Below are 27,770 nucleotides of genomic sequence, written 5' to 3'. Positions count from 1 at the left end.
GGTCCAGACAGGTTGCAAGGAGGACTAGGAAACCTGATTGGTACAGGTGAGGAGAAACATGAGGAGGGAAGTGCAGACAGCTTTAATCTAAATTGGGCAAACTCAACTACGTAGGATTGTGGTGAAAAACTGCACAATGGAGCAAAGCATAGGGCATCAGGCCATGAAAACGGAGAACTAAAAAGGGGAAAGACGTATGGACAATAACTTGACAATATCATGAGCTTATCGATCTTAAACAACAAATCAAAGACACTGCAATTCACTGGGCCCTCCCCACTAGCACTCTGGACTTAAACCATTGCTACATGGTTGATGCTGAATACAGGTCTTCAGAGCAGAAATAACACAAGTATCTTTGGCCTCCTATAAAACGATCTCATTGACAGCACCTTACCTGAAAGGGTCTCCGATAGGACTCATGCACAGCACAACATGAAGGTTATTACGTACTCTTTCCATTAGAAAATTGAAGATATTTTCATTTGTTTCAGATATAGACTCTTCCTTTGCTGCATCTAACAATGCGTTTTTAATCTGGGAATGGAAAGAATGATTAATAACGGCACCATGTCCTACGTTGCTTCAGTGGCTCCCTGGTTAGAGCAAGCTGTGATCCAAAGCAACTTCCTTGTGCCCTGATAAACCCAGACTAGCAGAGAGTGACACCAAACCTCCAAACTGGTGGAATCCACATTGCTCCTGTCAATATTTTCAAGGAAGATGCAGTCACAGGTTTTTCACTTTGCCCCACACTTGAAGATTGCTAAAAGATTCTGAATAGAACAATGGATTCTCACATAAGATAAAAGCAAAAAACTGCAGATGCTGGAAATCCAAAACAAAACAAAAATACCTGGAAAAACTCAGCAGGTCTGACAGCATCAGCGGAGAGGAACACAGTTAATGTTTCGAGTCCGGATGACTCTTCAACAGAACTAAGGAAAAATAGAGTGGCCAGTGGCCCTCTATCCAGCTCTACCTGTCCCACCCCCCCTTAAACCAGCTTATATTTCACCTCTTTTCTATTTTTCCTTAGTTCGAGTCATACGGACTCGAAACGTTAACTGTGTTCCTCTCCGCAGATGCTGACAGACCTGCTGAGTTTTTCCAGGTATTTTTGTTTTTGTAATGGATTCTCACAGTTTGTGAAAATTATCAGCACAAAGAATTTCACTCTGCTAATGACCTGAAAATGTAAAGCAGGCAGGAACTGTTAGCTTAGCTAGTCTGTAGTTTAGAAGCACACAATGTCGGAGGGAGGGTCAATACTGAGGGAGTGCCTCACTGTCGGAGAGTCAGGACTGAGGGAGTGCCGTACTGTCGGAGGGTCAGGACTGAGGGAGTGCCGCACTGTCGGAGGGTCAGTACTGAGGGGGTACCACACTGTCAGAGGGTCAATACTGTGGGGGCACTTCACTGTCAGAGGATTAGTACCGAGGGAGCGCTGCACTATTGGAGGGGCAGTACTGAGGGAGTGCTGCACTAATGGAGAGACAGTACTGAGAGCTCACAGCACTGCCGGAGGGTCAGTACTGAGAGAAAGTAGCACTATTGGAGGGACAATACTGAGAGAGCGGGCAGCCCTGTTTGAGAGGGAGCCTTTCAGGTGAGATGTTAAACTGAGGCCCTTTTTCAGGTTAATGTAAAAGATCCCATGGCCACTATTTCAAAGAAGAGGAGTTCTCCCTGTGTCATGGGCAAATATTTATCCTTCAGTTATTATCAGTGATATTATATTGCGCTTTTGTGGGATGTTATGCAAATTGGCTGTCACATTTCCTACATTGAAACAGTGACCATGTTCATACAAAGTAAATCATTGGCTGAAAAGCACTTTGGACATCCTGCAGCTGTGTAAGGTGTGATAGAAATGAAAGTCTTTCTTCCAACTCCCTTATTTTTCAGCCTCACTCAGTGTCCTGTATGAACAGCCTCAGAACGTTATTTTAATAGACACATTTCAGTTACAGTTCATTGTGGCACCTGTACCAGTTTCTGACAGGGTTGAGAAAGGTACCCAACCTAAAAGGTTGGCTACCAACAGTGATGGAGTGTGGGCGAGAAAGAATTTTGGTCCTCACTCACGCCCCACTTCATTAACTGGTAAACTTTCTCAATGATGAGCTGGTGTATTCATCATGGCTAATTAGCATTCTCATTAAGCGTTTGCTGTGTTACAAAAGTGCCAATCCGTTCAAAGTACTTAATTGGCTGTGAAACCCTTTGGAGTGTTGAGGTGGTGAATGACGCTGTAAAATAGCATTTTCTTTCTTTCTTTCACACTACAAGAAATTGATTAAACATTCTAAATAGAACAATGGATCCCAAAATGCATTGTTTTAGACTATTGGTTTACAGTCATATTGCCAATTTTTCACCAATGTAGAGTTTGTTTGGCTGTGTATTGAGGGTTGAATATCACTATGTGGAGTACAGGAAGACAGTGGCTTAAAACAACTGGCTTTACATCTGGGACCAATTACGCACCTCTTCAAACTCGTCTGCTTTGAACAGGTTTGGAACTTCCCCGGAGCTCAGGATGTTATTAATATCTTCTAAGAAGGACTCTTCAACTAACTGGGTGTCCGTAAACAGGAACATTGTCGGGTTATTTTCAACTCCTGCCTCGCGGTAGATTTTCTTCAGGTCTACAAATGTACAGTTGAGTTCAGTCAACAGAAGCATTATTTTTTTAAAATAAATACTTAATATCTTCCTCAGTTCCCATTTCTTCTCCTTGAGCTATGAGGTGCCAGGCGCCATCTACTGCCTCGCCCAAGCGACCAATCTCTAGTGTGAGCTAGACCATGGAGGGCACCACTCTCTCCCATCCAAATGTGGTAGAGAACCTCCTGCTCCTCTCCCCAATCTTGCACCGCTATTTCTAGAGTCCCCCGAGGATCTATCCTTGGCCCCCTCCTGTTTCCCATCTAAACACTGCTTCTTGTTGAGATTATCCAAAAACATGTCAAGTTCTGCATCTGCGCTGATAATACCCAGTTCTGTCTCAATGCTACTTCTCTCATGTCTCCACAGCTGCTCTGTTCTCAGGCTGCTCTTCCAGCCTCCGGCTCTAGATGAGCTGACATTTTGTCCAATTAAGCACTGGGTAGACTAAAGTCTTGGTCTCCACCACAAACTGTATTCTCTAGCCACCAACTCTACCCCTCTCCCCGAACATTAACTTAGACTTTTCGAAAATCTCTTCACGGCTTCCTCCTCTCTATTTTTGTGATCTCCTACAGACTTACAACCCTCCGAGATTGCTGTGTTACTCTGATTCTGGCCTCATTTCAATCTCCCACTTCCTTCATCCTATTACTGACAGCTCTGCCTTTGCTTATCCAGGCCCTAAGCTTTAGAATTCCTTCCCTAATCCTCTCCTTCCTCCTTTAAGAGGATCTTCAAAACCTACCTCTTTGACTAAGCTGTTGCGCTAATATCTCCTTGAGTGGCTTGGGGTCGATTTTTGCCTGACTATGTCCCTGTAGTGTTTTGAGACATTAAAGGCACTATATAAGTGCAGGTTGCTGTTTGAACTCAATCTTGTTTAACCAACATGCTGTAATCGTCACTAAGCAGTGACCAGGAGCCAGGACCCTGACAGTCCAAGAACGCCATGGTCACAATTACCATCTTTGTTCAGCTGAGATTGACTGACACAGTGCATGTTAAGATGTGTTTAACCCGAATGGCTCAGTATCATGTTGTTTGGTACATTAAGTCACAAAGCTCTGGGGGAAGCTATGACAGACACTTTCAAAAGAGAAATGAGCTGAATTAAGATTCAATGGCTGAGGACAGGAAGGCGATTAATATATTAAAACAACAGCTAGGCTCAGACCTACCGTCTCTAAACTCCAGCTTGCGGTAGACCTTGGTAACTTCAATTTGGTAGGTGTTGTAGTCAGAGATGAAGGCGGATAGCTGAGACAGACTCTGTCGTCCACTGCCCCCTATCCCAACCAACAGCATGTTCCCACGAGGCTGACTGATCACACGGACAATCCTCGTCACTGAGGAAGGAAAAGCGAAGGGCACAAATTCAAGCAGAGTGGCTGACGTTTACCAGAGAGGTAACGGCCCATCCTGTTAGGGCATTGTGTGGCAATTCGGATCCCCTAACTCAGGGCTAACATGACCAGGAGACTGTTACAGCCAATCCCTCCATTAGACACAAAAGGTCAGCAAGAGAGGCTTTTATGATAGAATAAACCAGTGCTTCACAATCCTTTTCCTGGTGTGATCCCATTTTGATGCCTCAGACTCACCTGGTGGGGTGGGGATGACCTCAGCTCCTGAGGGGAGTGGGTGGGGGGTAGGGTTAGCTCCTGAGCAGGGTCAGAAGTTCAGTGTGGTGGGACTGTCTAAACTACAAGGTTTTTTTTTAAATAAACCTTGTGCCTTTTCACAAGCTTATTCTCAGCAGCAATTGGGCTTCAAAGATCTGTCCATTAGGCCACGCCAACCAATAGAAAAAAAACGTGTGGATTTAAAGGGGTCTCACAGCTGCTAGTGTTCAGTCCGAGCTCCATGGCAGCCATTGCTGCCTTGGAGCTCACGGCCCTCGAGGGAGTCAGAGCCCACAGTTTAGGAACCCCTGGAGTAAACCAACTCAACTGTACAAAGCAGGATACCTCCTGAGTGCTCCCTGCCTAGGCAGACGCACCACCCCCACCAACCCCCAAAACCCTATTCACCCTCCCCAAGGTCACCTCCCGCAGCAATACCCGGTCTTAAAGCGTGACATATTGATATCACAAGTTGGCAGTAAATAAGGAAGCTTTTCCACCAAAGAACAACACAGATGTGGAACTGGTTCCTGAAACAAACTCTACAAATAAGCTCTGCAGAGAACTGGAGATCTTTTCCGTGCAAGATCATGAATGTGATTTTTATAATTTCATAACCCATAGAACAATGAAGAAAGCTTCCCTATGGTGAGAAGGCTGGTAGGGCTAATTGATGGAAAACAAATGGGATTAATGGTCCTTCCCCACTCCTTAGGACATCATGCTTATGAACAAGCCAATAGTGTAACAACGAGAAGAACAGTATATAAAGTGATGCAAGGTGTTGGAGTAATTTTATAATGGTTACCATGTTCGATAGCATCTTTGAACAGGACGAGGCTCATTGGCACCACCCCAGGGGTAGAGTTATACTCATTCAGCTGGTGCTCCATGTACGTTTTCAAGACCTTGAAGTTTGTTAGGTCTTCATATACATCTCCTCGCATGAAGTCACCTAGCAAAAAAAAAGAGAAAGACCCCAGTTAACCCAGGGTTCACTTGTAGGAGAGCTGCCTGCGGAGAGAGGGCCAGGGATCAGGAGAGGAGGTGGTGTGCTTTTGTTTAACGTGGGATTGGGAGAAGCGCACCTGCAGCTAAGTAAATGCGAGAAGCTTGCCCCATAAGTTGTAGGTGATTCCAAGGCCAGAGATGACCACCTCAGACTAATGATGCCATGAGGCTTCAAGCAGGAGTTGGGCCAATTATTTGCCATGGGGTAGGCCTATCACTCGCTTTAGGTCTGGGTAAAGGACACTTAATTTCTTCCCTATCCTAATATGGCAGGTGGTCAGAAGTTTTGCCCGTCATATCGAGGCTTAATGGCTCAGTTAATCCCTAAATTTATCAGCCAGTGACTGTGGCAGCATTGTCTCAAAGTCACCGATTGAAATATTTATATAATTTTTTTAAAAATCACTGTCCTGATATTGATCCAATATCAGTCTTTGAGCATTTGTCCATCACAACTCCAAGTGACACACCTTAAAGCTTCGCACTTTGTTACCCTTGCAAAGTAGGAATTATATTTGTCTCTTGTAGGTTAAATGACATATCACACAACCCACCAGCTGATCACAAAATAGCAGTAAAGGTAGCCATCCTGAGCTTGACAACCTGGTCTCTTCCCAATAGGATATACCTATTAGACGATGCATCCTTAGGGATTAGCTGGACAGTAACTTTAAAAGGGACAGACCAAGTTAAGCATGGATCTGCCAAAGCACCTATACATCACAAGTGATGGCACGGCATATCAGTGCACCTAATTTCAAATCATGAGCAAGGAGGAAATTGCATCGAACCCCTGAGACAGAGGAAGCACTCTTTATTTGTCTATATTTTTGTTTTAAAATTTTGTACGTCCGTTCTTACCAAAGATGGGTGGCTGCTTATTTGGACAGAGGCTGTGGAAGGTTATGTCTAAGAAAGTGCCCAATTTCTCATTCAGTAGCGTCACAAACAGTTCCATGTCTTTATGCTCCACAAACCGGTCGGAAAATACCCTGAATCAATGAGACAAGAGAAGTTAGCTCAGGAATCAATCAAGTTGGAGATACAGTAGCACACTGGACTGGTAATCCAGAGGACTGGACTAATGATCCAGAGACATGAGCTCAAATCTGGGGAATTAAAATTCAATTAATTCAATGAAACTGGAATAAAAAGCTAGCATGAGCAATGGCGATCATGAAACTACCAAATCTGTTGTTCTTATTCAGTCTGGGCTATCCATAACCCCAGATCCATAACAACGTGGTTGACTTTTAGTTACCCTCTGACTGTGCCCAATAGGACATGCTGTCGTCTTCAAGAAACCCACCTCCAGCTTCTCGAGGGCAATAAAGGAGGGGAAATAAATGCTGATTTTGCCAGTGATGTGAACTTCATAAGGAGGATTTTAAAAAATTGAAGCTTTCAAAGAGGGGAGAGGTGGTGTGGTATAAAACCAATAGTTAACCAGGAACGTACCTGATTCAACCCTCCTGGTTCATGGTGAGGTACTGGAAGCAGCCAGGGTCTCAGTATTCATGGGCGATTAAGGAGAAAAATGTTAGGTTTCCTACTCCTGATCACGGTCCTGTAGGGATAGGATGTGATGCCCCTCTCCTGACCCAATACACAGCTCAACACTCGGGGTCTACATTTGTGGGTGAAGAACCACCACAGGCACTGGAGGGGTAAGGATGTCAAAAACAACAGAACTATATCCCAGCAAAGATTTGGGACAAAAATGGGGGTCAAATAAACAAAGGAGGTACCTGAAACACTCATGGACCCACAGCCGCGAGATACTTGCTTTCGTGTCATGGTAGTCCTTGTGCACGCGAAGCATCCCTTGGAAGATCTGTGAAATAATCAAAACAGCAGCAAAATTAGGTACTGCTATGGGGAAATTATGGGGAAAGAGCAGAGCAGAGGCAAGTGGGACTAATTGGATAGCTCTTTCAAAGGGCTGTAACAGGCACAAAGGTCTGAAGGGCCTCCCTCTGTGTGGTTTGATTCTATAATTTCTAGAAGAGGAATCTGATAGGTGGAAACAAGAAAAAGAAGGCAAAGTTTGAGAGATAGGTGAATTAGGGAATAGAGAACAGGAGAAACAAGTAACAGAGAAAAGGAAAGTGAGAGAAAAGAGAATAGGAGAGAGATGAGAGATAAGAAATAGAAGAGAGATAATATGATAAACAATGCAAGAGACAGAAAACAGACTAGTAGAGGAACTCAACAGGAAAGAGAGAGGTAGAGGCACGGAGAATGGGAAAGAGAATGAGAGAGACAGAGAGAGGACAGGGAGAAAGGGTGATGGGCAAAAAAATAGAGTGTACCTTGGAGATATCTCTGAGATTGAAGAGATAGTGGATCTTGGTGGGTGTAGGCAGGAATTTCTGAACAACTGCATTGTAAAGTTCGATGGTGGCATCTGTAATGACATTGCCAATTGGCTTCATCTGCTCATCAAAGTCCTGCAATTTCTGGTTTATCAGTGTACTGAAAATACGCTTGATCTGGGAAGTCTACAGAGACAGAAAACATTCATACATCAATCTACCCAAGAACATGAAAACACAAAGCAAGGTAACAAGAAAATCGGGATAGAGAAATATATGTAAACATATACGTGTGAATGCAGGCTGTTAAATAGGGAATGACTAGGAATGTAGTAGGGGATTAGATAGTTAGAGAGGGATGTTTTAAGGACACTCAAAGTGGCTTCAAAAAATACAAGAAGTCCCATTATAGTAATTTGATTTCTAATTTTTTGAAGAAACTGTCAAGATAGAGGATGAGGGAATCGCAATGGTCTATCCAGATTTCCAAAAAGCTTTTGATACAGTCTACAAACTCAAAGCCTTGGGTGTTTTAGTGGCAATTTACTGAGATGGACTGAACTAGCTGGAAGCTCAAGGGCAGAAAACAGTTGGAGATGAACTGGATCTGCTGGACAGAATGGTCACCAGCATGATGCACAGGCATTGCTGTGGGGACTGTTTAGGTTCTCATTAATGATCTACATGCAGGCATTGGGGGTAAAGAGCTCCAGGTTTGCAGATGACACCAAGATATGTGCGAGAGTCAGGATGCTCAACTATTCCAGGCAGATCCAGATGCGCTGGTGGGCTGTGCTCTTAACTGGCAAATGACGTTTAACTTGGAAAAGTGCAGTATTTTGCCACGTGGCAAGGACACGTATACAGCGTTCAGGGAGAAGTCCTTCAGCTGGTGGAGAAAGAGATCTGGGCATACTGGCGCATAGACCCCTAATGTTTCATGAGCAATGCTGTGAAGAGATGGCTGGTGGATAAGGTGCGAGGTCATATTTAAAGGACAATTCACCGGAAGACAAGGCACACTATTTTGTTTAAAAGCAAAAAACTGTGGATGCTGGAAATCCAAAACAAAAACAAAAACAAAAATACCTGGAACAACTCAGCAGGTCTGACAGCATCTGCGGAGAGGAACACAGTTAACGTTTCGAGTCTGAATGACTCTGTTGAAGAGTCATACGGACTCGAAACATTAACTGTGTTCCTCTCCGCAGATGCTGTCAGACCTGCTGAGTTTTTCCACACTATTTTGTTTGCTTGGTTCTTGCTTCAGTTGGAATACATGCACAATCTTGGTTTCCTCACATGGCTGGTGACAAGTTTCAAAAAAGGTGTAGAGAAAGGCTATTAGGTTCATCTCCAGACTGTAGCATCCTAATTACCTAGACAGGCTCAAAGAGCTGAGATACTACACCTTAAAGAACTGTAGACTTAGGGGTGAATTTAGAGAAGTTTTTAAGATCAATGAAGGGAAGTGTATATGTTGTGATACATAAACTGGATGGAGCAGAGAGTCTTCACTTGTTGGTTGTTTGTTCATTCATATACTTCAGGTTTTTGTTCTGATTGTAATCATATTACCCCTCCCCAAAAACAACCACCTACCACAGGAAACGTCATGTTGATCAGGTTAAACCTGCTTTGAAGGCGAGGTGAGATGATGGTTCTTCCCCCTCCAGGGGGACCCATTGCACCCATTAGAAACATGTCCTGCAGGATAAACATTTGCAGGTTGTAAAAATATGATTTGGTGTAAAATGCTAAACAATATCTGATGTTTCTATAGTGTTTTATCACAATGAAATGCCTTGGGATACTTTGGGCAATTAGTTACTTTCTGAAGGTTTGCATAGAGTGTTCCTGGCCAGAATATTGATGATTGGTTAATTCCCCGTCAATCACGCCTATTGCTCACGTTGCTGTAAGTGACTGGGATTGATTTAACACTTATCATTTTCAATGTGTAAATATCCACCACACACAGAAATTCACTGGAGAAATCACACTGGAAAACAGTCACCAGTTTCCATCACTTTTGCTGTAGTTTGCAGGGACTCTTTTTAAATAGTCCCCGTAGACTGTTTGCTGCTAAAAACAAAAAACTACTGCGGATGCTGGAAATCCAAAACAAAAACAGAATTACCTGGAAAAACTCAGCAGGTCTGGCAGCATCGGCAGAGAAGAAAAGAGTTGACTGGCGTTCTGCCGAAGGGTCATGAGGACTCGAAACGTCAACTCTTTTCTTCTCCGCCGATGCTGCCAGACCTGCTGAGTTTTTCCAGGTAATTCTGTTTTTGTTTGCTGCTAAGTCCTGCCTTACTTCAAACTCATTGCCTAACACAGTGCCACGCAATACTGAGGGAGCACTGCACTGTCAGAGGGTCAGTACTGAGGGAGTGCTGCACTGTCAGAGGGTCAGTACTGAGGGAGTGCTGCACTGTCGGAGGTCAGCGCCGAGGGAGCGTCGCACTGTCGGAGGGTTAGTACTGAGGGGCTGTTGCACTGTTGGAGGGTCAGTACTGAGGGGCTGCTGCACAGTCGGAGGTCAGCGCTGAGGGAGCGTCGCACTGTCGGAGGGTTAGTACTGAGGGGCTGCTGCACTGTTGGAGGGTCAGTACTGATGGAGCGATGCACTGTTGGAAGGTCAGTACTCAGGGAACACTGTATTGTCAGAGAGGCAGTACTGAGGGAGCACCGCACCATCGAGGACGCCGACTTTCGGAGGAGATGTTAAACCGAGGCCACATGTGACCATTCAGGTGGAAATGAAAGATCCCCTGGCAATATTTTGAAGGACAGGAGAGTTCTCCCCTTTACCACATCACTAGCAACAGTTCAGCTGGTCAATATCACATTGCTGGTTGTGGGATCTTGGTGTGCCATTTTCCTACATTACAACAGTAACTGCGGGCAGAATAGTACAGGGGCGTGGACAGCTTTTCTGACCACCAACGCCAGTAAAGTTAGCGCGAAGCTGACTTGCTCCGTGTCGGCCTGCCCCGCAGCCAAATAGCACAGAGGGTGGCCTAAACAGGGGCAGAATGGGACTTCAGTACCTCACTGGGGAGGATGTCCCACCATTGGGAGCTGCTGGCCAATTGGATTGGCTGGTAGCTTCATCAGTCCCAGCAGCACCATGAGCGCATTCGAGGCGCTGCTGGGACTGCAATGAGTAAGGTGGCGGCTCCTGGATCCCTGGAAACAGCAAAGTCCAGGGTCTTAGGCAGGGAGGGTACGGGCAGATTAGGGAGGGAGGTGGAGGTTGGGGGTGAGTTTGGGGGGTGGGCTTAGGCAGCACGCAGGTGGGAAGAAAGTGGGTTTCTATCTGGAGGGGGCCGCATCCCCCACCACCACCCTGATCTGCAAAGGGCAGCCCTGGAGATAGAACACCCACCTTCCTTCCCTAACTTTGATGAGTTTGTCTAAAATATTGGGCTGCTCACTCCCGCCTGACTGCCTGCTTTATGATAAAAGCAAAAAAACTGCGGATGCTGGAAATCCAAAACAAAAACAAAAATACCTGGAAAAACTCAGCAGGTCTGGCAGCATCTGCGGAGAGGAACACAGTTAACGTTTCGAGTTCGAATGACCCTGTTCTGTTGAAGGGTCATACAGACTCGAAACGTTAACTGTGTTCCTCTCCGCAGATGCTGCCAGACCTGCTGAGTTTTGCCAGGTATTTTTGTTTTTGCCTGCTTTATGACTTGGGCAGCGTATTGTCGGGGTCAAGAAGCCTAATTTACCTGTGATTATTTATTAATTTAAATATGGTGGGTGGGCTGCGGATCTTGGCGCCAGCCCCCCTCCACCATATTATGTGAGCGAGCTCAGGGGTGGGCAGGAAGCTGTTGGAGTGGGCACCCACTCTATTTTATGTGCCCCGTCTACCCCATTTGAAAACACACCCAGCGGGTGGCATGTAAAACACAGCCCTACATTGGGGTTTCCTTGGCTGCAAAGTGCTTTCAGATGTCCTGAGGTGATGAAAGTCGCTACAGAAATGCAAATGTTTCTTTTTTTTTAAAAAAAAACCCTGCTATTACCTTTATGTGTTTCACGGTTTGTTTGAGTCGGTCATACCAAAAGCCGTAATCTATCCACAGGCGGAGGAGCTCCAGCGACGGCTGGGAGCCGAAGGTATCTTTGGCTGGCATGTTCAGGTCATCCATGAAGGTGATGAGCTTTTTACCACCAACAGGAACATAAACCCCTTTTGTTCTTTTCTCCACGCGACTCTCTATAACATCCTGGACGTTTTTAGATGTGGTCTTTGAAGATGGGGAGGAAGAAGTCAGAAACCAAATCAGTGATGTAAACTAATATTTTGTTTATCAGCTTTGAGCTCATGAGGAATGTTACCAAGGGACAAGTACGCTTTCCCCATTTCAAATCAGTCAAATCAGTCACCATCAGTGTCAAACACTCCTGTTGCCCACAAAAACAGGCAGAAGACCTGCTGGGTCCATTCAGCCAGCTTCACAACCCATGATAACTGGAGTATCACAATCAGGCAGGTTTCATCCCCTCCCACTCTCCCATCACAACCCTGTTCATGTCATCTCCCAGGAGAGGCAAAAACAAAATCCAGAGAAAAACCCAAGGCCAAGAAAGTAAAAAAAAAATCTCAAGCCCCCATGGGGAACACCAAAGCAGCTCCTTCCTCTAGAAGCTGAACAATCTATGTGACCCTAAACTGAAAACAGCAGCTGCAATGCTTTCTCAAGACTTACCACCACTATCCTGTGGCCTCGCTAAATGAGTAGCAGCAACTAAGTGATAATTGATGCCGAACACAGGGAGGTTTTGTGCGGTGGGCTCATGCCTAGTTGAATCTAGACAGTGCAAGCTCATTTAGCTAGGACCCTTACTCTCAACCAAATGTAGAGAATGCACCCCTCACTGGACCAGGTTTGATGCCAGGTGACAGAGGTGAAATACTCTGATAATGTATAGGTTGAGGCACATTGTTCCTTCAAATCTTTTTATATCATTTGTTCATGGAATGTGGGTGTCCCTGGCTGGGCCAGCATTTATTGCCCATCCCTAATTACCCCTTGAGAAGGTGGTGATGAGTCACCTTCTTGAACCGCTGCAGTCCATGTGGTGTGGGTACACCCACTGTGCTGTTAGCGAGGGAGTTCCAGGATTTTGGCCCAGCGACAGTGAAGGAACGGCCGATATATTTCCAAGTCAGGATGGTGAGTGGCTTGGAGGGGAACTTCCAGGTGGTGGTGTTCCCATGCACCTGCTGCCCTTGTCCTTCTAGGTGGTAGAGGTCGTAGGATTGCAAGGTTCTGTCGAAGGAGCCTGGGTGAGTTGCTGCAGTGCATCTGGTAGATAATACACACTGCTGCCAATGTGTTGGTGGTGAGAGGAGTGAATGTTTGTGGAGGGGGTGCCAATCAAGTGGGCTGCTTTATCCTGATGGTGTTGAGCTTCTTGTGTTGTTGGAGCTGTACTCATCCAGGTAAGTGGAGAGTATTCCATCACATTCCCGATTGGTGCCTTGTAGATAGTGGACAGGCTTTGGGAGTCAGGTGAGTTACTCTCCACAGAATTCCTAGCCTCTGACCTGCTAAATGACGGAATTCTTAGAATTGCACAATCATAGAACAGTACAGCACTGAAGGAGGCCATTCAGCCCATCAAGTTTGAGTTGACTCTTTCGAAGACCAATCTAGTTAGTTCCACTTCGTTATGACCTGACCACATTGGGATCTTCCTGTGATCAATGTGATGTGCCAACACAGTGCATTTACGTTACTGATCCATCCACAGTTCATCTGTCGACAGGTAAGAACTGACTTAACAAATGGTGCAGTGATCAGATTGTTCAAACCTTACTTCAGGACATCAACAGTCTCCATCTGTTTCTAAATGAAGCTCGTTTACTATTAATCAGGCTTTCCTACCTGAGCTGACATGTTCACTATCAGTACTGACCACTTGACAGAGTCAAGGGTCTGAAGTGCATTCTGACCAACAGAGGTCTTCCCAGTCCCAACTGGCCCCACAAGCAGCACAGGGCAATGATTGGACACCAAGCTGCTAACCAGAAAGTTGTATCGCACTGTATCCACGGTGGGCACGATGATTTTATAAAACGGAATGCTGCAATAGAGAAACAGAACGTCACTTTACCAAACAACAACAACACTGTTAAGGAGCACTTTCAATTCAAATTTACCGGGGCATTAATCATAGTACAATTCTGCAATACAAGGAAAGCCCCACTCTGTAGGCTTGAGCTCCATAATCCAGGCTGACACTCCCAGTGCTGAGGGAGTGCAGGGCTGAGGAAGCGCAGTACTGTTGAAACTCTTTCGAGTTATCAACAGTCACAGATTGCAACTTGTTCGAGTACAATCACAGTTCTTGGTTTCCAGGAGTGGGACATGAACCCACAACCCTCTGATTCAAAGGCGAGGGTGCTATGAACTGAGCCACAGCTGACACCTCCCCAGTACTGTTGAAAGGTGCTGTCTTTTGAATCACCTGTTAAACTGAGGCCCTGTCTGCACTGTCAGATGGATATCAAAGATCCCATGGATGCTATTCTGAAGACGGACAGGGCCAATATTTATCCCTCAGCCAACATCATCGAAATGGATGATCTGGTCGTTATTGCATCACTGCTGTAGGATTTTACAGTGTGCATATCTCAACCCGGCCAAAAAAATAGTAACCTTGCTGCTGTTTGTTGGATCTTACTGTGCGCAAAATGGCTGCCGCATAATAGCAAAAATGTTGATTGTGCTTCACAGTAATTATCTGAGTGTGTAGCGTTTATAGATGTGATTACATATAAATGTGGGCTCCTCGGTCCTTGAGTTGTTTGCTGAAGATCCACTAAAGTTATCACTAAGCAAGCTGAAACAATTGCCTTACTTGCTGGGATATCGCCATGACTTTGTCAGCTTTTCCTCAAAGGAGGTCCAGACCTTGGTTTTTGGGTCTACGTAATACTCATAGACAGTTTCCTGTGCAAAAGAGCAGAGTCATTAGTGGGAAAATTCAAAGGTTAGCAGCTTACCTGAATGACAGGGACATTGGAGGACGCAGCAATAGTTATCTGCATCTGAGCTGAAAGTTTGAAATGACGCGCACTGTAACTTTTACCTCTTATACACCTCAGCTGCTTCAATTGCCAGCTGAAACAAAAACAGAAATACCTGGAAAAACTCAGCAGGTCTGGCAGCATCGGCGGAGAAGAGTACAGTTGACGTTTCGAGTCCTCCATTTGGAGGACTCGAAACGTCAACTGTACTCTTCTCTGCCAATGCTGCCAGACCTGCTGAGTTTTTCCAGGTATTTCTGTTTTTGTTTTGGATTTCCAGCATCCGCAGTTTTCTGTTTTTATCAATTGCCAGCTGAATTGACCACCGTCACTCTGAGCAATCTGCCCCACCCATTCACCAGGCTGGAAGTAGTTGCACCTGAACTGTTCAGCTCATGTCTCTGAATTCGCAGTGTAAAAAAGAAGGATTCACCACAGCTTCAAATTTAAAGCTGGCCTTTTCTTTATAATTTCTTCACTCCACAGTGTTGGAAGCAGTTTGAGAGTGATTATCCCCTAATAATTTCATGGCCTCATGCTCCACATTGTGTCATTTTCCACAAACAGCACTAATGCAGCCCCCTAAACAACTCACCCGAGCTATCCTATTCGTCCCACTCCCCTGCTGCTTTCCCATAGCCCTGCTGATTAATCCTTTTCCAGTATATATCCAATTCCCTTTACACTTCGACTCTACCCCATCTCAGCTCATCTGCTGCTGGAACCCTCACCTGTGCCTTTGTTAGCTCTTGACTCGAGTGTTCCACCACTTGGCTAACCAGCCTCCCACCTTCCGTTAACTTACATGCAAAGGAGACATTTGAACACTTGCCGTTTAACATCCCGCACCTCAGGAAAAGCCTCACCTTGCTCGGAAAGCTACCATCCATCTCCCGCAAGAAGTTGTCCATCTTTTTCCTTCCGTCCTCATCTACAGCTGCGCACACGGACCAGATCAAACTGAACATAAAGACCATCCCAATCATGTGCATGTAGTTATCAGGGTCAGCTGGGTTCACCTGAAAGAAACGCCACTTAAACTGAGAGCATGTCTCCACCGACACACAAACTGTCTAAAAAAGAAATGTTGCAAAATGTATCTTCAAGAAATGTATTTTCTTTTAAAGTTTGGAAGGACATTGCATTATTTGGACATTTGGACTTTTAAAAAAAATATGGTGTGGATATCAGTATCCAGCTAAGAATCCTCATCTCAGTGGAACTTGCCTATATATGGAAACCCGAGAGGCTGAGACAAGTAGTATTGATCTGGCTCTATCTTCCTCCACGCTGAAGCTCCATTGGTGAGAACCTCCAGGCATCTACTAAGACTAGCGGTCTGTGTTCACAAGATGGTGATCGACAGCGTCAAAACCATGTGAACATTATCCTTTTTTGTTATAAAGTCTTTTCTTCAACCGCCCATCTCTGCAGAGACCCTATATGTTTGTCGTGTACCTGTGTCTATGCATGTGTGTGCTGGGGTATTTTAAAAGGGATAGATACTTACCCTTCCAGATTACAAACTGTGTGTTAACCAGTTCTTGCAACTTTGAAAATAAGTTTTGTTTTATAATAAATCAATCATTGAGTTTATTGAAAGAAACCTTGTCAAAGTCTCTTTTATCCAGGGTCTAACAGTAGTGAGATAAATAATTGGCCATTTTGGTGAGTGAATTAAACATTCACACTAATGGTGTGACCTGCTGAGTGGTGGGGCTAGATCAACTGTGCACTTCTCCCATCCCGGTCATAACAGAAGGCAATAGAAAGACTTGCATTTCTATAGCGCCTTTCACGACCTCAGGATGTCGAAAAGTGCTTCACAGCCAATGAAGTACTTCTTTGAAGTGTAATCACTGTTGTAATGTAGGAAACCTGGTGGCCAATTTGCAAACAGTAAGCTCCCAAAAACAGCAAGGTGATAATGTCCAAATAATCCAGTTCTATAATGTGGATTGAAGCGACTGTGCGGTGTTCCTTTAGTACTGATCGTCCAACAGTGCACCATTCCCTCAATACTGACCCTTTGACAGTGTGGCGCTCCCTCAGTACAGACCCTCTGATAGTGTGCTGCTGCCTCAATACTGACCCTCCGACAGTGCACTCCTCCCTCAATACTGACCCTGACAGTGCGCTCCTCCCTCAATACTGACCCTCCGACAGTGCGCTCCTCCCTCAATACTGACCCTCCGACAGTGCGCTCCTCCCTCAATACTGACCCTCCGACAGTGTGCCGTTCCCTCAACACTGACCCTCGACAGTGTGCCATTCCCTCAATACTGACCCTCCGACAGTGTGCCATTCCCTCAATACTGACCCTCTGAAAGTGCGCTCCTCCCTCAATACTGACCCTCCAACAGTGTGCCGTTCCCTCAACACTGACCCTCAACAGTGTGCCATTCCCTCAATACTGACCCTCCAACAGTGCGGTGCTCCCTCAGTACTGGCATTGGAAGTGTTAGCCTGGATTTTGTGCTCATGTCTCTGGAGCAGGGATCAAACCAACAACCTTCCACATAAAAGGCCAAAATGCTAACCACAGTGCCACAGTTGACACTCACACGAGCAGTAACTTCACAGATCATTCTGCAAATTGAAAGGAGCTGCTCCCTTGTGACCTAGTGGGCAAAAGCACTGACCATTGGAGCAACAAGCCTTATGGAGCAACCTTGTGTCCTTTTTTACCCTCAGTTGAGCTTCTGACCACATATCCTCTCCAAGGCCACCTACCATCTCCTCCATAACATCATCCATCCCCGACCCTGCTCAGCTCACATCCTGCTGAAGCCCTCATCCATGCTTTTGATACCTGCAAAATATTCCAATGGAGTCCAGGCCTACCTCCAATCTCCCACCCTCTGTAGACTTGAGCTCATTCAGAACTCTGTTGTCCATATCCTGATTCAGAGCAAGTCCTGTTCATCCCTTATACCTGGTGCTCACTGATCTATATTGGATCCAGGTCAGGCAACACATCGGTTTTGAAATCATCCTGATTATCAAATCCTTCCACGGCTTTGTGTCTTCCTATCTCCATAAACCTTTCTGGATCTACAACCCTCTGAGATCTCTGAGCTCCTACAATTCCAGCCTCTTGTGCATCCCTGATTTCCATCGTTCCACCATCGGCGGCCATGCCTTCAGTTACCTGGGTCCTATGCTCTGGAATTCTTTCCCTAAACATTCTCTGCCTCTCTTTCCCTTCCTTTGAGATTCTCCTTAATACCCAACTCATTGACTGAGCCTTTGAACCTTGTCCTTTTGAGGCTTGGTGTCAGTTTTTGTTTGATAATGGTGCCTATGAAGCATCTTGAGGTATTTTACCACCCGTGAAAGGCGCTTTATAAATGCAAGTTGTTGCTGCTGCTGTTTTATTAGAAAATGCTACATCAATCTCACATGTTCCTCGATTAGATTCCAGTCTGTAACTCACTCCCGGATGTCTGTTATTCTACATATAAATCACCTGAACCCCTCGATTAGATTCCAGTCTGCAATCACTCCCGGCTATCTGTTATTCTATATATAAACCACCCCGAACCCCTCGATTAGATTCCAGTCTGTAACTCACTCCCGGGTATCTTTTTCTATATAGATGCCCTCCAAATTCTTCAACTAGATTCCAGTTATAACTCACTTCCGGGCACCTGTTATTCTATATATATAAACCCTCCGAAGCCCTCAATTCGATTCCAGCCTGTAACTCTGTTATTCCAGGGGGAGTTTTATGATTTCATGCTATGGTTGTGGAGGTTCTCCTGCTAGTAAAGCAAAGAAAATAAAGATTTTCCAGTTGTGCTTGCACTATGTTCAGCCAGGTGCTTTATGTGGGTTTAACTCACCTCCCACTATTGACTGTGCATTAATGTTAATGAATAGAAAACACATTGAGGAGTGAGCACTATAATTCCTAACATGTTCTGCTATCAGGTTAGGTTCCACATAGGAATTTGAATTCATACAAAAATGCTGCATTGTCTGAATTAGGTTCCAGCCTGTAACTCACTACTTGTACATCTTATTCAACACATTAGTACTGTTGTTGTCTTAGGATTTCTCAGTTATTGAATTACCCCATTCTCCACCGTAGCCAAGGTCTCGTACAGATTGCACAGAGAGACCACTCCGCAATGCTCAGCAATTGGAATCAGCTCTTTGCAGTTAAGTTTCTTGAACTGCAGTGTCTTCCCGACACTTTTCTGGAACATTTCCTGAAGATGCTCTTGTTCATCCTGCAAAGTGGGAGCAGAAACCTTGGTCAAACTATGCCAAATACAGAAAGAGGGTCATGTAGAATAATGGACAAGAGTGTCAGGCACTCAAATGGGCTCAAGATGCTATCTTAAGCATCTGTGAGGAAGGGGTTTTAGGTAGGAGCATGAGGTAGGGAGTTGGGGGGGAGGTGGGGGTGGAAACTAGTCTGCCTGTTGTTCATGCCGAATTCATAAATTGGTTCTTTTTGAAAAATCGACAACATTCATTTTGTTCTGATGTCTTTGCTCCATTTCTAAAGATTCTTGTTTTGATTCAGCGTAGATTTTCCAATCATGCCTACAGCACGTTCCTTGGATGCTGCTGTAAGGTGGGTTTTAACCCATGAATAGGACAAGAGTCTGTACATGAATTTCCCGAACTGGAAAATATATCCTTTATTGCTTTCTCTCAAATATTTGCCATTTGACAGAGATTTCAGTAATGTGCTGGGTCTAAATTACTCCCTGCATTTCTTTAATGGAAGCATTAGCTCATTTATTTTGAAGGAGCAAAGGGAAATTTGATGGGAGTGTTGTTGCAATAATATCGCTGATATTCATTTTTTAACCACTGGAGTGTTATTTCCTACTCCTTTGGTCAGAAATATCTTAATTGAGCAACTTAGCTGTAGGTAAAGATTTCAGGGGTGTGAAGCAAAGGTGGGTAAATGGAACTGGGGTACAGATCAGCTATGATCTCAGTGACTGCTGGAACACTTGAGGGGCTGAATGGTCTCCCTTTCTGCATTACTTTCTGAACATTGCCCCACATCACAAGAGGAAAGATTTTCTGCTTCAACATTCCCTGAACACAGGGTATTGGGAAATTTCCTATCCGGAACATGTATGTGGGCTTCCATCCACTCCGATTCCAGCGAGCAGAGATTTTTACTCTTCATCCTCCAGATGTGAGCCTCGCTGGTGAGACTGGCATTTATTGCCTCTCTCTAGCTGCCCTGGTTGGGGGCAAGGAGGTGGTGGGCTTCCTTGTTGCAGTTTGAGATGACCGAACAGCTTGCCGGGTCACTTCAGGGGGCAGTTAAGAGTCAACCGGTGGAATGGGACTGGAGCTTGGTACAAACCTAGGCCAGACAAGGACGGCAGCTTTCCTTCCCAAAAGGACATTAGTGGAACTGCTGGAATTTTATGACAATTATGGTCACTTTACCTGAAACCAGCTTATGAATTCCAGATATTTCCTTTACAAAAAAAAAGTTAAAAATCAGTTAAAAGATAAGGAAAGGGCCAGGGTTAGTTATGGAATTTAACACCAGGATGGTTACGATTATCAAGCCTCTGAAGTGTCAGGCTGACACGTGCCTATTCTTTGATACAAGTTTCCTTGTGTTTGTGAAGGGGGTATGAGTGCGCCTGGGACCACAGGCTTCTGGCTCCCCCCCACAGTGTATTGTAAATGCACCTTGGTTCGTTTGTTCAGCCAGGACTCAACGTATGGTTTCCACCCCAGGTCCGTGTAGTCGTGGTAAACCATTCCGCAGCGAGACACAGTGGCAGGGGAAGCCACTGCCAGATTCTCCACCTCAAAGAGCAACGAAACCTGGGAAGAAAGGCCAAAACATGCTGTCAAACAACTCAGCCAGCTTATCATGAATCATCCGTCATGGGCCATTGGGCAAAAGCACTCCCTTTTAAGGTGTACAGGTCAGCAGTTCCCAGGCTAAAATCCTAGCGTACGCTGAAATACCTGCTCTCCCTCCTTTAACAGTCACACAGCAGGTTTTTTTGGGAAGTGGCTATGGGCAGTCCAATGACTTATCCGTGTGGGCGCTCTGTACACGAGTGAGCATGGTCAAGGAATGGTCATGGTGAGGTGGGAAGGTGCAGACCTGAACTTCATCAGAGCCAAGACCAATGTTACTTTCACCCAAAGGCATGCTTTCTTAAAAAGAATCGACAGATAGCGATCGGAAGAAGCAGCCTGGCTGACTTTTCTCTCCTGCGACATTAATCTGCTCATTGTCGGGACGTTGAACCATCCAAAGGCCTCTGTTCCTGCTCAGTCACTTAAATGAATCAACACTGGGTAAACTGATCTCATCGCTGGATTCGACAGGATGGTGCTTGACCTCACTGTCCCACATTTTCTGGATGGGTGGGGTGTGGGGAACAAAGGGGAAAATTAAAATTTAAGCCTTGGCATTCTCTGCTAGTGTCATGCCACGGACATCAAAAGCACAGGGGCTGCCTACCTGATCTGGCATTGATATCCGCTCCCCGTTGATCAGTGTCAGCACCTTATTGTCATCCATGACTGAGTTCATGCTCTCAATCCAGAGTGTGTCTACAGGTCCATCAAACAGGATCCACTTCTCATCTGGCTTCTCATCTGTGAGTGCAGAAAAGGCTTCGTTCAAATTGGAAACTCGAGTCCCAAGAGGTGTGACCACAAATAATTCATGCAAGGCAGATGATAAACCCCCCCTGGCGCTGATATAAGGGCTGAAATCCAGACCCAGCAAAGTTGCCTCTTAGACGGTTCAAAACCTGTGTTAAGTCACTGGGGTTTTTAACATTAATTTGCAAATCAATTTTCTACTCACCTTGAGTTTTCAAATTATAGTTTTAGTACAGGTACTGCTATTGGAAAGACTTTGATAGTTCAGCAGTGATAGTTCTTGTCTAGTCAGCAGATCCTCTATGGCATTGCACTGGGTGGTCTGAGGCACAGGTATGATCTTTGGCTCTAAGCTGGAGCTGTTTAATAGGGTCTGTTACTTTAAGCTGCTGCTCTCCCCGGGGATGAGCGTTATAAATCAGCACATCCTGGGTTTCATTCAGCTATAAATTCCTGAGGGAAATTTCTATAGATTGGCAGATACTTGCAAATTTCTTTCTCCAAATCAGGGATAAAGACCAAATTATCAAGACCAGATATACAAAGAGGTGGATTTTACAGAGGTCGCATTCCCCAAACCCCACTGACCAAAAGGTCTGTGGTCAGCCCACCCACTGGAAACCTGGCTGCCCTGCAGCGATATTATGCTGGGGACAGCCTGGATTGAATCAGAGTGAGACCTCCACCTACATCAGGGAGGAAGTCCTGCCCTAGTGAGCTGCCAGCCAATCTGATTGGCCAGTGGCTCTGTAGTCCCAGCAACACCAGGATCAAGTAGTGGCCACTGCTGGGACGACCGGCAGTCCTGAAGAGGAGTCCTGGATCCCAGGGTTCAGTTAAGTCCAGGGATTTTTGTGGGCATGCCCGGCAGGTCCCAGCGCACAGGTCACGTTTTAAAGACTGGGTGGGGGAGGCTCAAGGGGGAGTATGGTCTTGCGGGCCCTGAGTGCCTTCGATGAGCATACTCCCCCTTGAGCCTCCCCCACCACAAAAGGGAGGTACCCCTCCCTGCCTAACAGAAGCCCACGCAGTGAAAGCTGCTGGGCTACCTGCCTTGCTTCTGCCTTCCCCTGCCGCACACAATATAACAGCGGAGGTAGAATGAGGTCCTTAAAGGCCACTAATTGGCCACTTCAAGGACCTTATAGGCCCAAGAGTGGGCGGGCTGTGCCTTAAAATATGGGAGGCAGGTTGTGGGTCGGTGAGAAGGCACTCGTTTTATTTTACAAGCTCCCCCCTCAACTTCAGATACGCCAGTGGCGGGACTGTAAAATTTAGCCCAAAGTCTTTCATACATTCTTTTTAACTCTCTACTCTCACCCTCGCATTGCCTCTTTTAACCAACTGGATATCAATGTCTATACTTCACAGTTCTACCTACAATACACACATGCTCACACTCCAGCAGGAGCCACCGAATAACAGTCAGCAGTATCAGCTCTGGCTGATGCTCCCTCAAAACACTGAGACTAATAGCATTGCCTCACACACCAGGGGCCAAACCTGGTGCCTTTCCCTCAGGCTTTCAGCATCTTGCCTATTTTGTTCAGTGAATGCAAACAAGCTAGTATCATCGGAGGTTCCTCTGAATCACTGCAGTGCTCTCAAAGTAGCATGAATTCAGCCTCGGGTTGACAGGCTTTTCAACTTCCACCAAATATGTGTCTAATTGAGCTATGTTCAAATGGTCGCTCAGTAATTCCATGAAACACTTTTACCTGCTGTTTCCTCCTCTTTGCTTTATTCAGTTATAGAAAGGATTTGCTCACCTTCCAGATTGCATTTTTATGATGCATCTTCATTGAAACATGAGCTTATCCTTTCTCTTTACAGATGTTGTGCTGTTTTATATGCACTGAAGTTTACCTATTGAAATGAATTCTCCTGTTTCGCTTGATGCTGCAAACTTACAGTACAGCTGCCTGGCTCCTCCTGGCTGGGTCTCCAAGCGAGGTGGTGCCTGAGCAACAAACTTAACTATGATAACTGCTTTGTGACTTACCCCCAAGGCTGGTCCTCCCAGGCTCACCTCCCAGGTTCCGTTTTCTCTCAGTGAGCAGGACCTTTACCTGAGCAGATCAAGTTAGGAACTTACAAAAGTACCAAATGCCTTGTTGTGATCTGGAAGGCGCTGCCTGAATTGGCAGCAGAAGCAGATTCAATAGGAACTTTCAAAGGGAATTGGATAAATACTTAAAAGAAAACTTTTGCTGAGCTGTGGAGAAAGAGCAAGGTTGGCAGGGGGGTGGGGTGGGGGTGGTGTGGAGTGGAACTAATTGGATAGCCCTTACAAAGAGCTGGTACAGGCATATTGGGCCAAATGGCCTCCTTCTGTGCTGCATCATACGATGAAACTCATGTACCATTTCTTCAGTTCTGATCAAATCGATCTGCTTAAAGAAGATAGTTGCTGAAAATGGTGCTTAATATGAGAATAATGAGATATGTGGAGAGAAACAAGCAATTGGTTGAAGGTTACATAATGCTTGTGTTGCAGGTACACATGGATTCCATGTGCTGGCTGCATGAATGCCCTCACATTAAGTATGGAATGTTAAATTAAACAAGGTCCTAGCCTCACGAGGTCAACATGAAAATAAATAATTAATTGGGTGTTACAGCCCATCCCGCGGGCCAAAATTAAACAAACAGGTGAAGAGAGTAATTCATTCATTAAATCCTCTAGCCTCAATTTTCATGTGAGCTGCATGGATTCCCTCACACGGTGTCTGGAACATGGAATGTGTAGATGCAAAATTAAACCGGGGCCAGCTGTGCGAGTCAATGCGAGGATAAATAATTAATTGCGTGAGACTGCCTGACTGGTTGACTGGAAATTAAATAAATAATTCACTGTTTGTGAGCTACAAATGGTTTCATAACCAGCTTGTTGTTTCTCTTCAGCTGTGTGTGTGTGTGTATATATATATATTTTATATATAAATCAAATGATCCCCTGGCCATTCAATACTGATTTGGAAACAGGAGATTAATGCATTGGGAAGGACCCACAGCTCCCCTCAGCACAGCATCTAACTGTCCCTGAAATGATTCCTGGGTCTGCATCAGCCGTGGCTGAGTGAGTAGGGCCCTCTCGCTTCTGAGTCAGAAGGTCATGTGTTCCAGTCCCCATTCCCTGTCCTTTCCCTAAGCTTTGTGATATAATGGTCACTGTCCCCTAAACGTTCCCTTATAGACACTTAATCCACTTGGCCCACCTCATTCCCAAGAAGCAGATGTAGCAGTGCCTTTCTCGTTGGACTGAAACATACTGCTACAGAGAATTCTCCTGAACACACTCTAGAACTCGACAAGGCACAAGTCAGGAGTGTGATGGAATACTCTCCACTTGCCTGGTTAAGTGCAGCTCCCACAACACTCGAGAAGCTTGACACCGTCCAGCACAAAGCAGCCCCGCTTGATTGACACCCCATCCACAAACATTCACTCCCTCCACCACCAATGCACAGTAGCAGCAGTGTGTGTACCATCTACAAGATGCACTGCAGGAATTCACCAAGGCTCCTTTGACAGCACCTTCCAAACCCACAACCACTAGCATCTAGAAGGACAAGGGCAGCAGATAGATGGGAACCCCACCACCTGGAAGTTCCCCTCCAAGTCACTCACCATCCTGACTTGGAAATATATCGCCGTTCCTTCACTGTTACTGGGTCAAAATCCTGGAACTCCCTCCCTAACAGTATCGTGGGTGTACCTACACCACATGGACTGCAGTGGTTCAAGAAGGCAGCTCACCACCACCTTCTCAAGGGGCAATTAGGGATGGGCAATACTGGCCCAGCCAGCGAAGCCCACATCCCATGAATGAAAATAAAAAAAAAATGTCCTTCCCCTTCCTGACCTTTACACTGCCACTATCCCAGTTAATATTTGGGTAATTAAAGTCCCCCATTAAAACTCATCTAAGGGCAGAATTTTCAGGTCAGCGGGCGGGCGCGAAAGTGGGACTGGCCGGAGAACGGACTGCCGACCACGATCGGACCCTAGCCGCAATTTTATGCTGGCTGGCCAATTAACGGCCAGCCAGCGTGAAGCACGCGCTGAAACGCTCAGCGCTGTTGGGGTGGGGCGGGCGCTGACGTAAGCGCGGGTGCGGGCAAGTATGGAATGATAGCTCCCTGAAGGCAAAGAGCTACCTCAGGAAGCTGAAGACTTCAAAAGTATTAAATAAAGATTTTAAAATCAGAACAAAAACGGCCAAGCGTCACAAACAGTCACCTGAACATATACATTATAAAAATTCTGTCCACAGATTTTTTTAAATTTAATAACAGAAACCTCATCCCGCCCTTGGATGAGGTTTCATGAAAAAATGCAAAGGCCGCCTGGCCGATTTGCCCGTCCGCCAGCCATGGGATTGGGCAGACCACGAAAAATCGGGGCCAATTACAACTTTAATGGGCCTAATCGCCCTATTAATTGTCGGCGGACATGCTTCCGACTTTCGTGCGTGGCCGCTGACTGAAATATCTCACGAGCGCGCGATGATGGCGGGACGTTCGCCCAATGTCACCACGTGCTATTTTACACTCGAGAGGGTGTGGTGCCCACCTGCATGCCGGCCTGACAATTCTGCCCTGCGCCTCTCTGTAATTTCCTTGCAAATTTGTCCCTCCACATCTTTCCCACTAGTTGGTGGCCTATAGATTATACCAAGTAATGTAATTGCACCTATTTTTTTTTGTTCCTTAGCTCTAGCCAGAAAGATTCTGTCCTTGCCCCCTTTGGGACATCCTCTCTCTCCACATTGCAAAGTTCTCCTTAATCGATAATGTCAAACTTTCCTCCTTTCCTGTCTTAACTGTTCACAGTCTCTGCCATTTCTTTGTTTCGTATTATTAATTCCCCAGTCTTATCCGCTAAGGGACCAATGCTCTCTCCAGCTATCCTTTTCCTTTATATATACTTGTAGAAGCTTTTATTATCGACTTTCATATTTCTTGCTAGTTTTCTCTCATACACCAGTTTCTCCTCCTTTATTATTTTTTACTCAATTTTTGCTGTCGGACAATCACAACTAAAGGAGTGCCGCACTGTCGGAGAGTTAGTACTGAGGGAGTGCCGCACTGTCGGAGAGTCAGTACTGAGGGAGTGCCGCACTGTCGGAGGATCACTACTGAGGGAGCGCCGCACTGTCGGAGGGTCAGTACTGAGGGAGCGCCGCACTGTCGGAGGGTCAGTACTGAGGGAGCGCCGCACTGTCGGAGGGTCAGTACTGAGGGAGCGCCGCACTGTCGGAGGGTCAGTACTGAGGGAGCGCCGCACTGTCGGAGGGTCAGTACTGAGGGAGCGCCGCACTGTCGGAGGGTCAGTACTGAGGGAGTGCCGCACTGTCGGAGGGTCAGTACTGAGGGAGTGCCGCACTGTCGGAGGGTCAGTACTGAGGGAGTGCCGCACTGTCGGAGGGTCAGTACTGAGGGAGTGCTGCACTGTTGGTGAGTCAGTACTGAGGGAGTGCTGCACTGTCAGAGGGTCAGTACTGAGGGAGTGCCGCACTGTCGGAGGGTCAGTACTAAGGGAGTGCCGCACTGTCGGAGGGTCAGTACTAAGGGAGTGCCGCACTGTCGGAGGGTCAGGACTGAGGGAGTGCTGCACTGTCAGTGAGTCAGTACTGAGGGAGTGCTGCATTGTTGGAGGCGCAGTGTTTTGGATGAGACATTAAACTGACAGCCTGTCTGCCTGCTTAGGTGAAAGTGATAGATCCCATGTTCACTATTTTGAAGAAGAGCAGGGGGGGAGTTCTCCCTGGTGCCCTTGGCAAATATTTATCCCTCAATCAACATCACAAGAAAAGAATGATGTGGGTCATTATCACATTGCTATTTATTGGATCCTGCTGTGCACAAATTGGCTGCTGTGTTTCCTATATTACCACAGTGATGACGCTTCAAAAGCGATGTCATTGGACGTAAAGCTGCTTAGGGGCATCCAGAGGTTATTAAAGGAGCTATAGAAATGTAAGCCTTTCTACCCTGGCTGGAATCTATTCCATTTGTTAATCATGCTTTGTGGGATACATCCCAAGCTTGCCTTTTATCGATACGAGCTTATACCCCCTTCCACTTTTACTCCACATCCTGAACTGGTGTGCCACATTTCTCTTTCTCATGCTGTTTAAATGTCTTATATTTATTTGCAGCACACCCACCTCTCACTTATCTGTTTTCAAGGACAGTGCTCAAGGTTCCCCAATTATCTCCACACTAGTGCAGTCGGTTAATGGTAGGGACCAGCCTTGCTTTGTGAGCTGTCTGAAGCTGCAGGGACGTTTACACATTCCGAGCTGAGGGCTTCCACTTTGCGTGTTCATGCACGTTTCTGAAGTGGAGCTTCTGGCAGGGTCAGTTCACTGATCAAACAGGGCTGCCTGCTGGCAGGGCCCCACTGCCACCTTCGGAGGGTGATAAATAGGTGATAGGGTGCCAGTGACACATCGTGAACATGAATTAAAAATAATGG

The 27,770-nt window shown here is 45.9% G+C and overlaps 1 protein-coding gene across 1 annotated transcript in view; it reads right to left on the bottom strand.

Annotated features, from left to right (window-relative positions):
• dnah2 (dynein, axonemal, heavy chain 2) overlaps nt 1-27,770 on the bottom strand; it is a 166,007-nt gene that overhangs the window by 50,722 nt on the left and 87,515 nt on the right. Inside the window, exons 39-53 of the mRNA XM_078533744.1 lie at nt 21,142-21,278; nt 20,352-20,489; nt 18,752-18,910; nt 15,542-15,694; nt 14,507-14,598; nt 13,531-13,729; nt 11,662-11,886; nt 9,224-9,328; nt 7,619-7,807; nt 7,055-7,140; nt 6,168-6,298; nt 5,104-5,250; nt 3,852-4,019; nt 2,491-2,651; nt 398-537 (exon numbers count right to left, since the gene is read on the bottom strand). Of these exons, the coding sequence (XP_078389870.1) occupies nt 398-537; nt 2,491-2,651; nt 3,852-4,019; nt 5,104-5,250; nt 6,168-6,298; nt 7,055-7,140; nt 7,619-7,807; nt 9,224-9,328; nt 11,662-11,886; nt 13,531-13,729; nt 14,507-14,598; nt 15,542-15,694; nt 18,752-18,910; nt 20,352-20,489; nt 21,142-21,278 (2,230 nt within the window). The remainder of the gene's footprint in view (nt 1-397; nt 538-2,490; nt 2,652-3,851; nt 4,020-5,103; nt 5,251-6,167; nt 6,299-7,054; nt 7,141-7,618; nt 7,808-9,223; nt 9,329-11,661; nt 11,887-13,530; nt 13,730-14,506; nt 14,599-15,541; nt 15,695-18,751; nt 18,911-20,351; nt 20,490-21,141; nt 21,279-27,770) is intronic.

The sequence above is a fragment of the Cetorhinus maximus genome, chromosome 34 (assembly GCF_964194155.1).
Source record: "Cetorhinus maximus chromosome 34, sCetMax3.hap1.1, whole genome shotgun sequence".
In the NCBI taxonomy this organism is placed as follows: domain Eukaryota; kingdom Metazoa; phylum Chordata; class Chondrichthyes; order Lamniformes; family Cetorhinidae; genus Cetorhinus; species Cetorhinus maximus.
The sequence above is the reverse complement of the archived record's forward strand: the minus strand, read 5'-3'. Positions and strand labels throughout refer to the sequence as shown.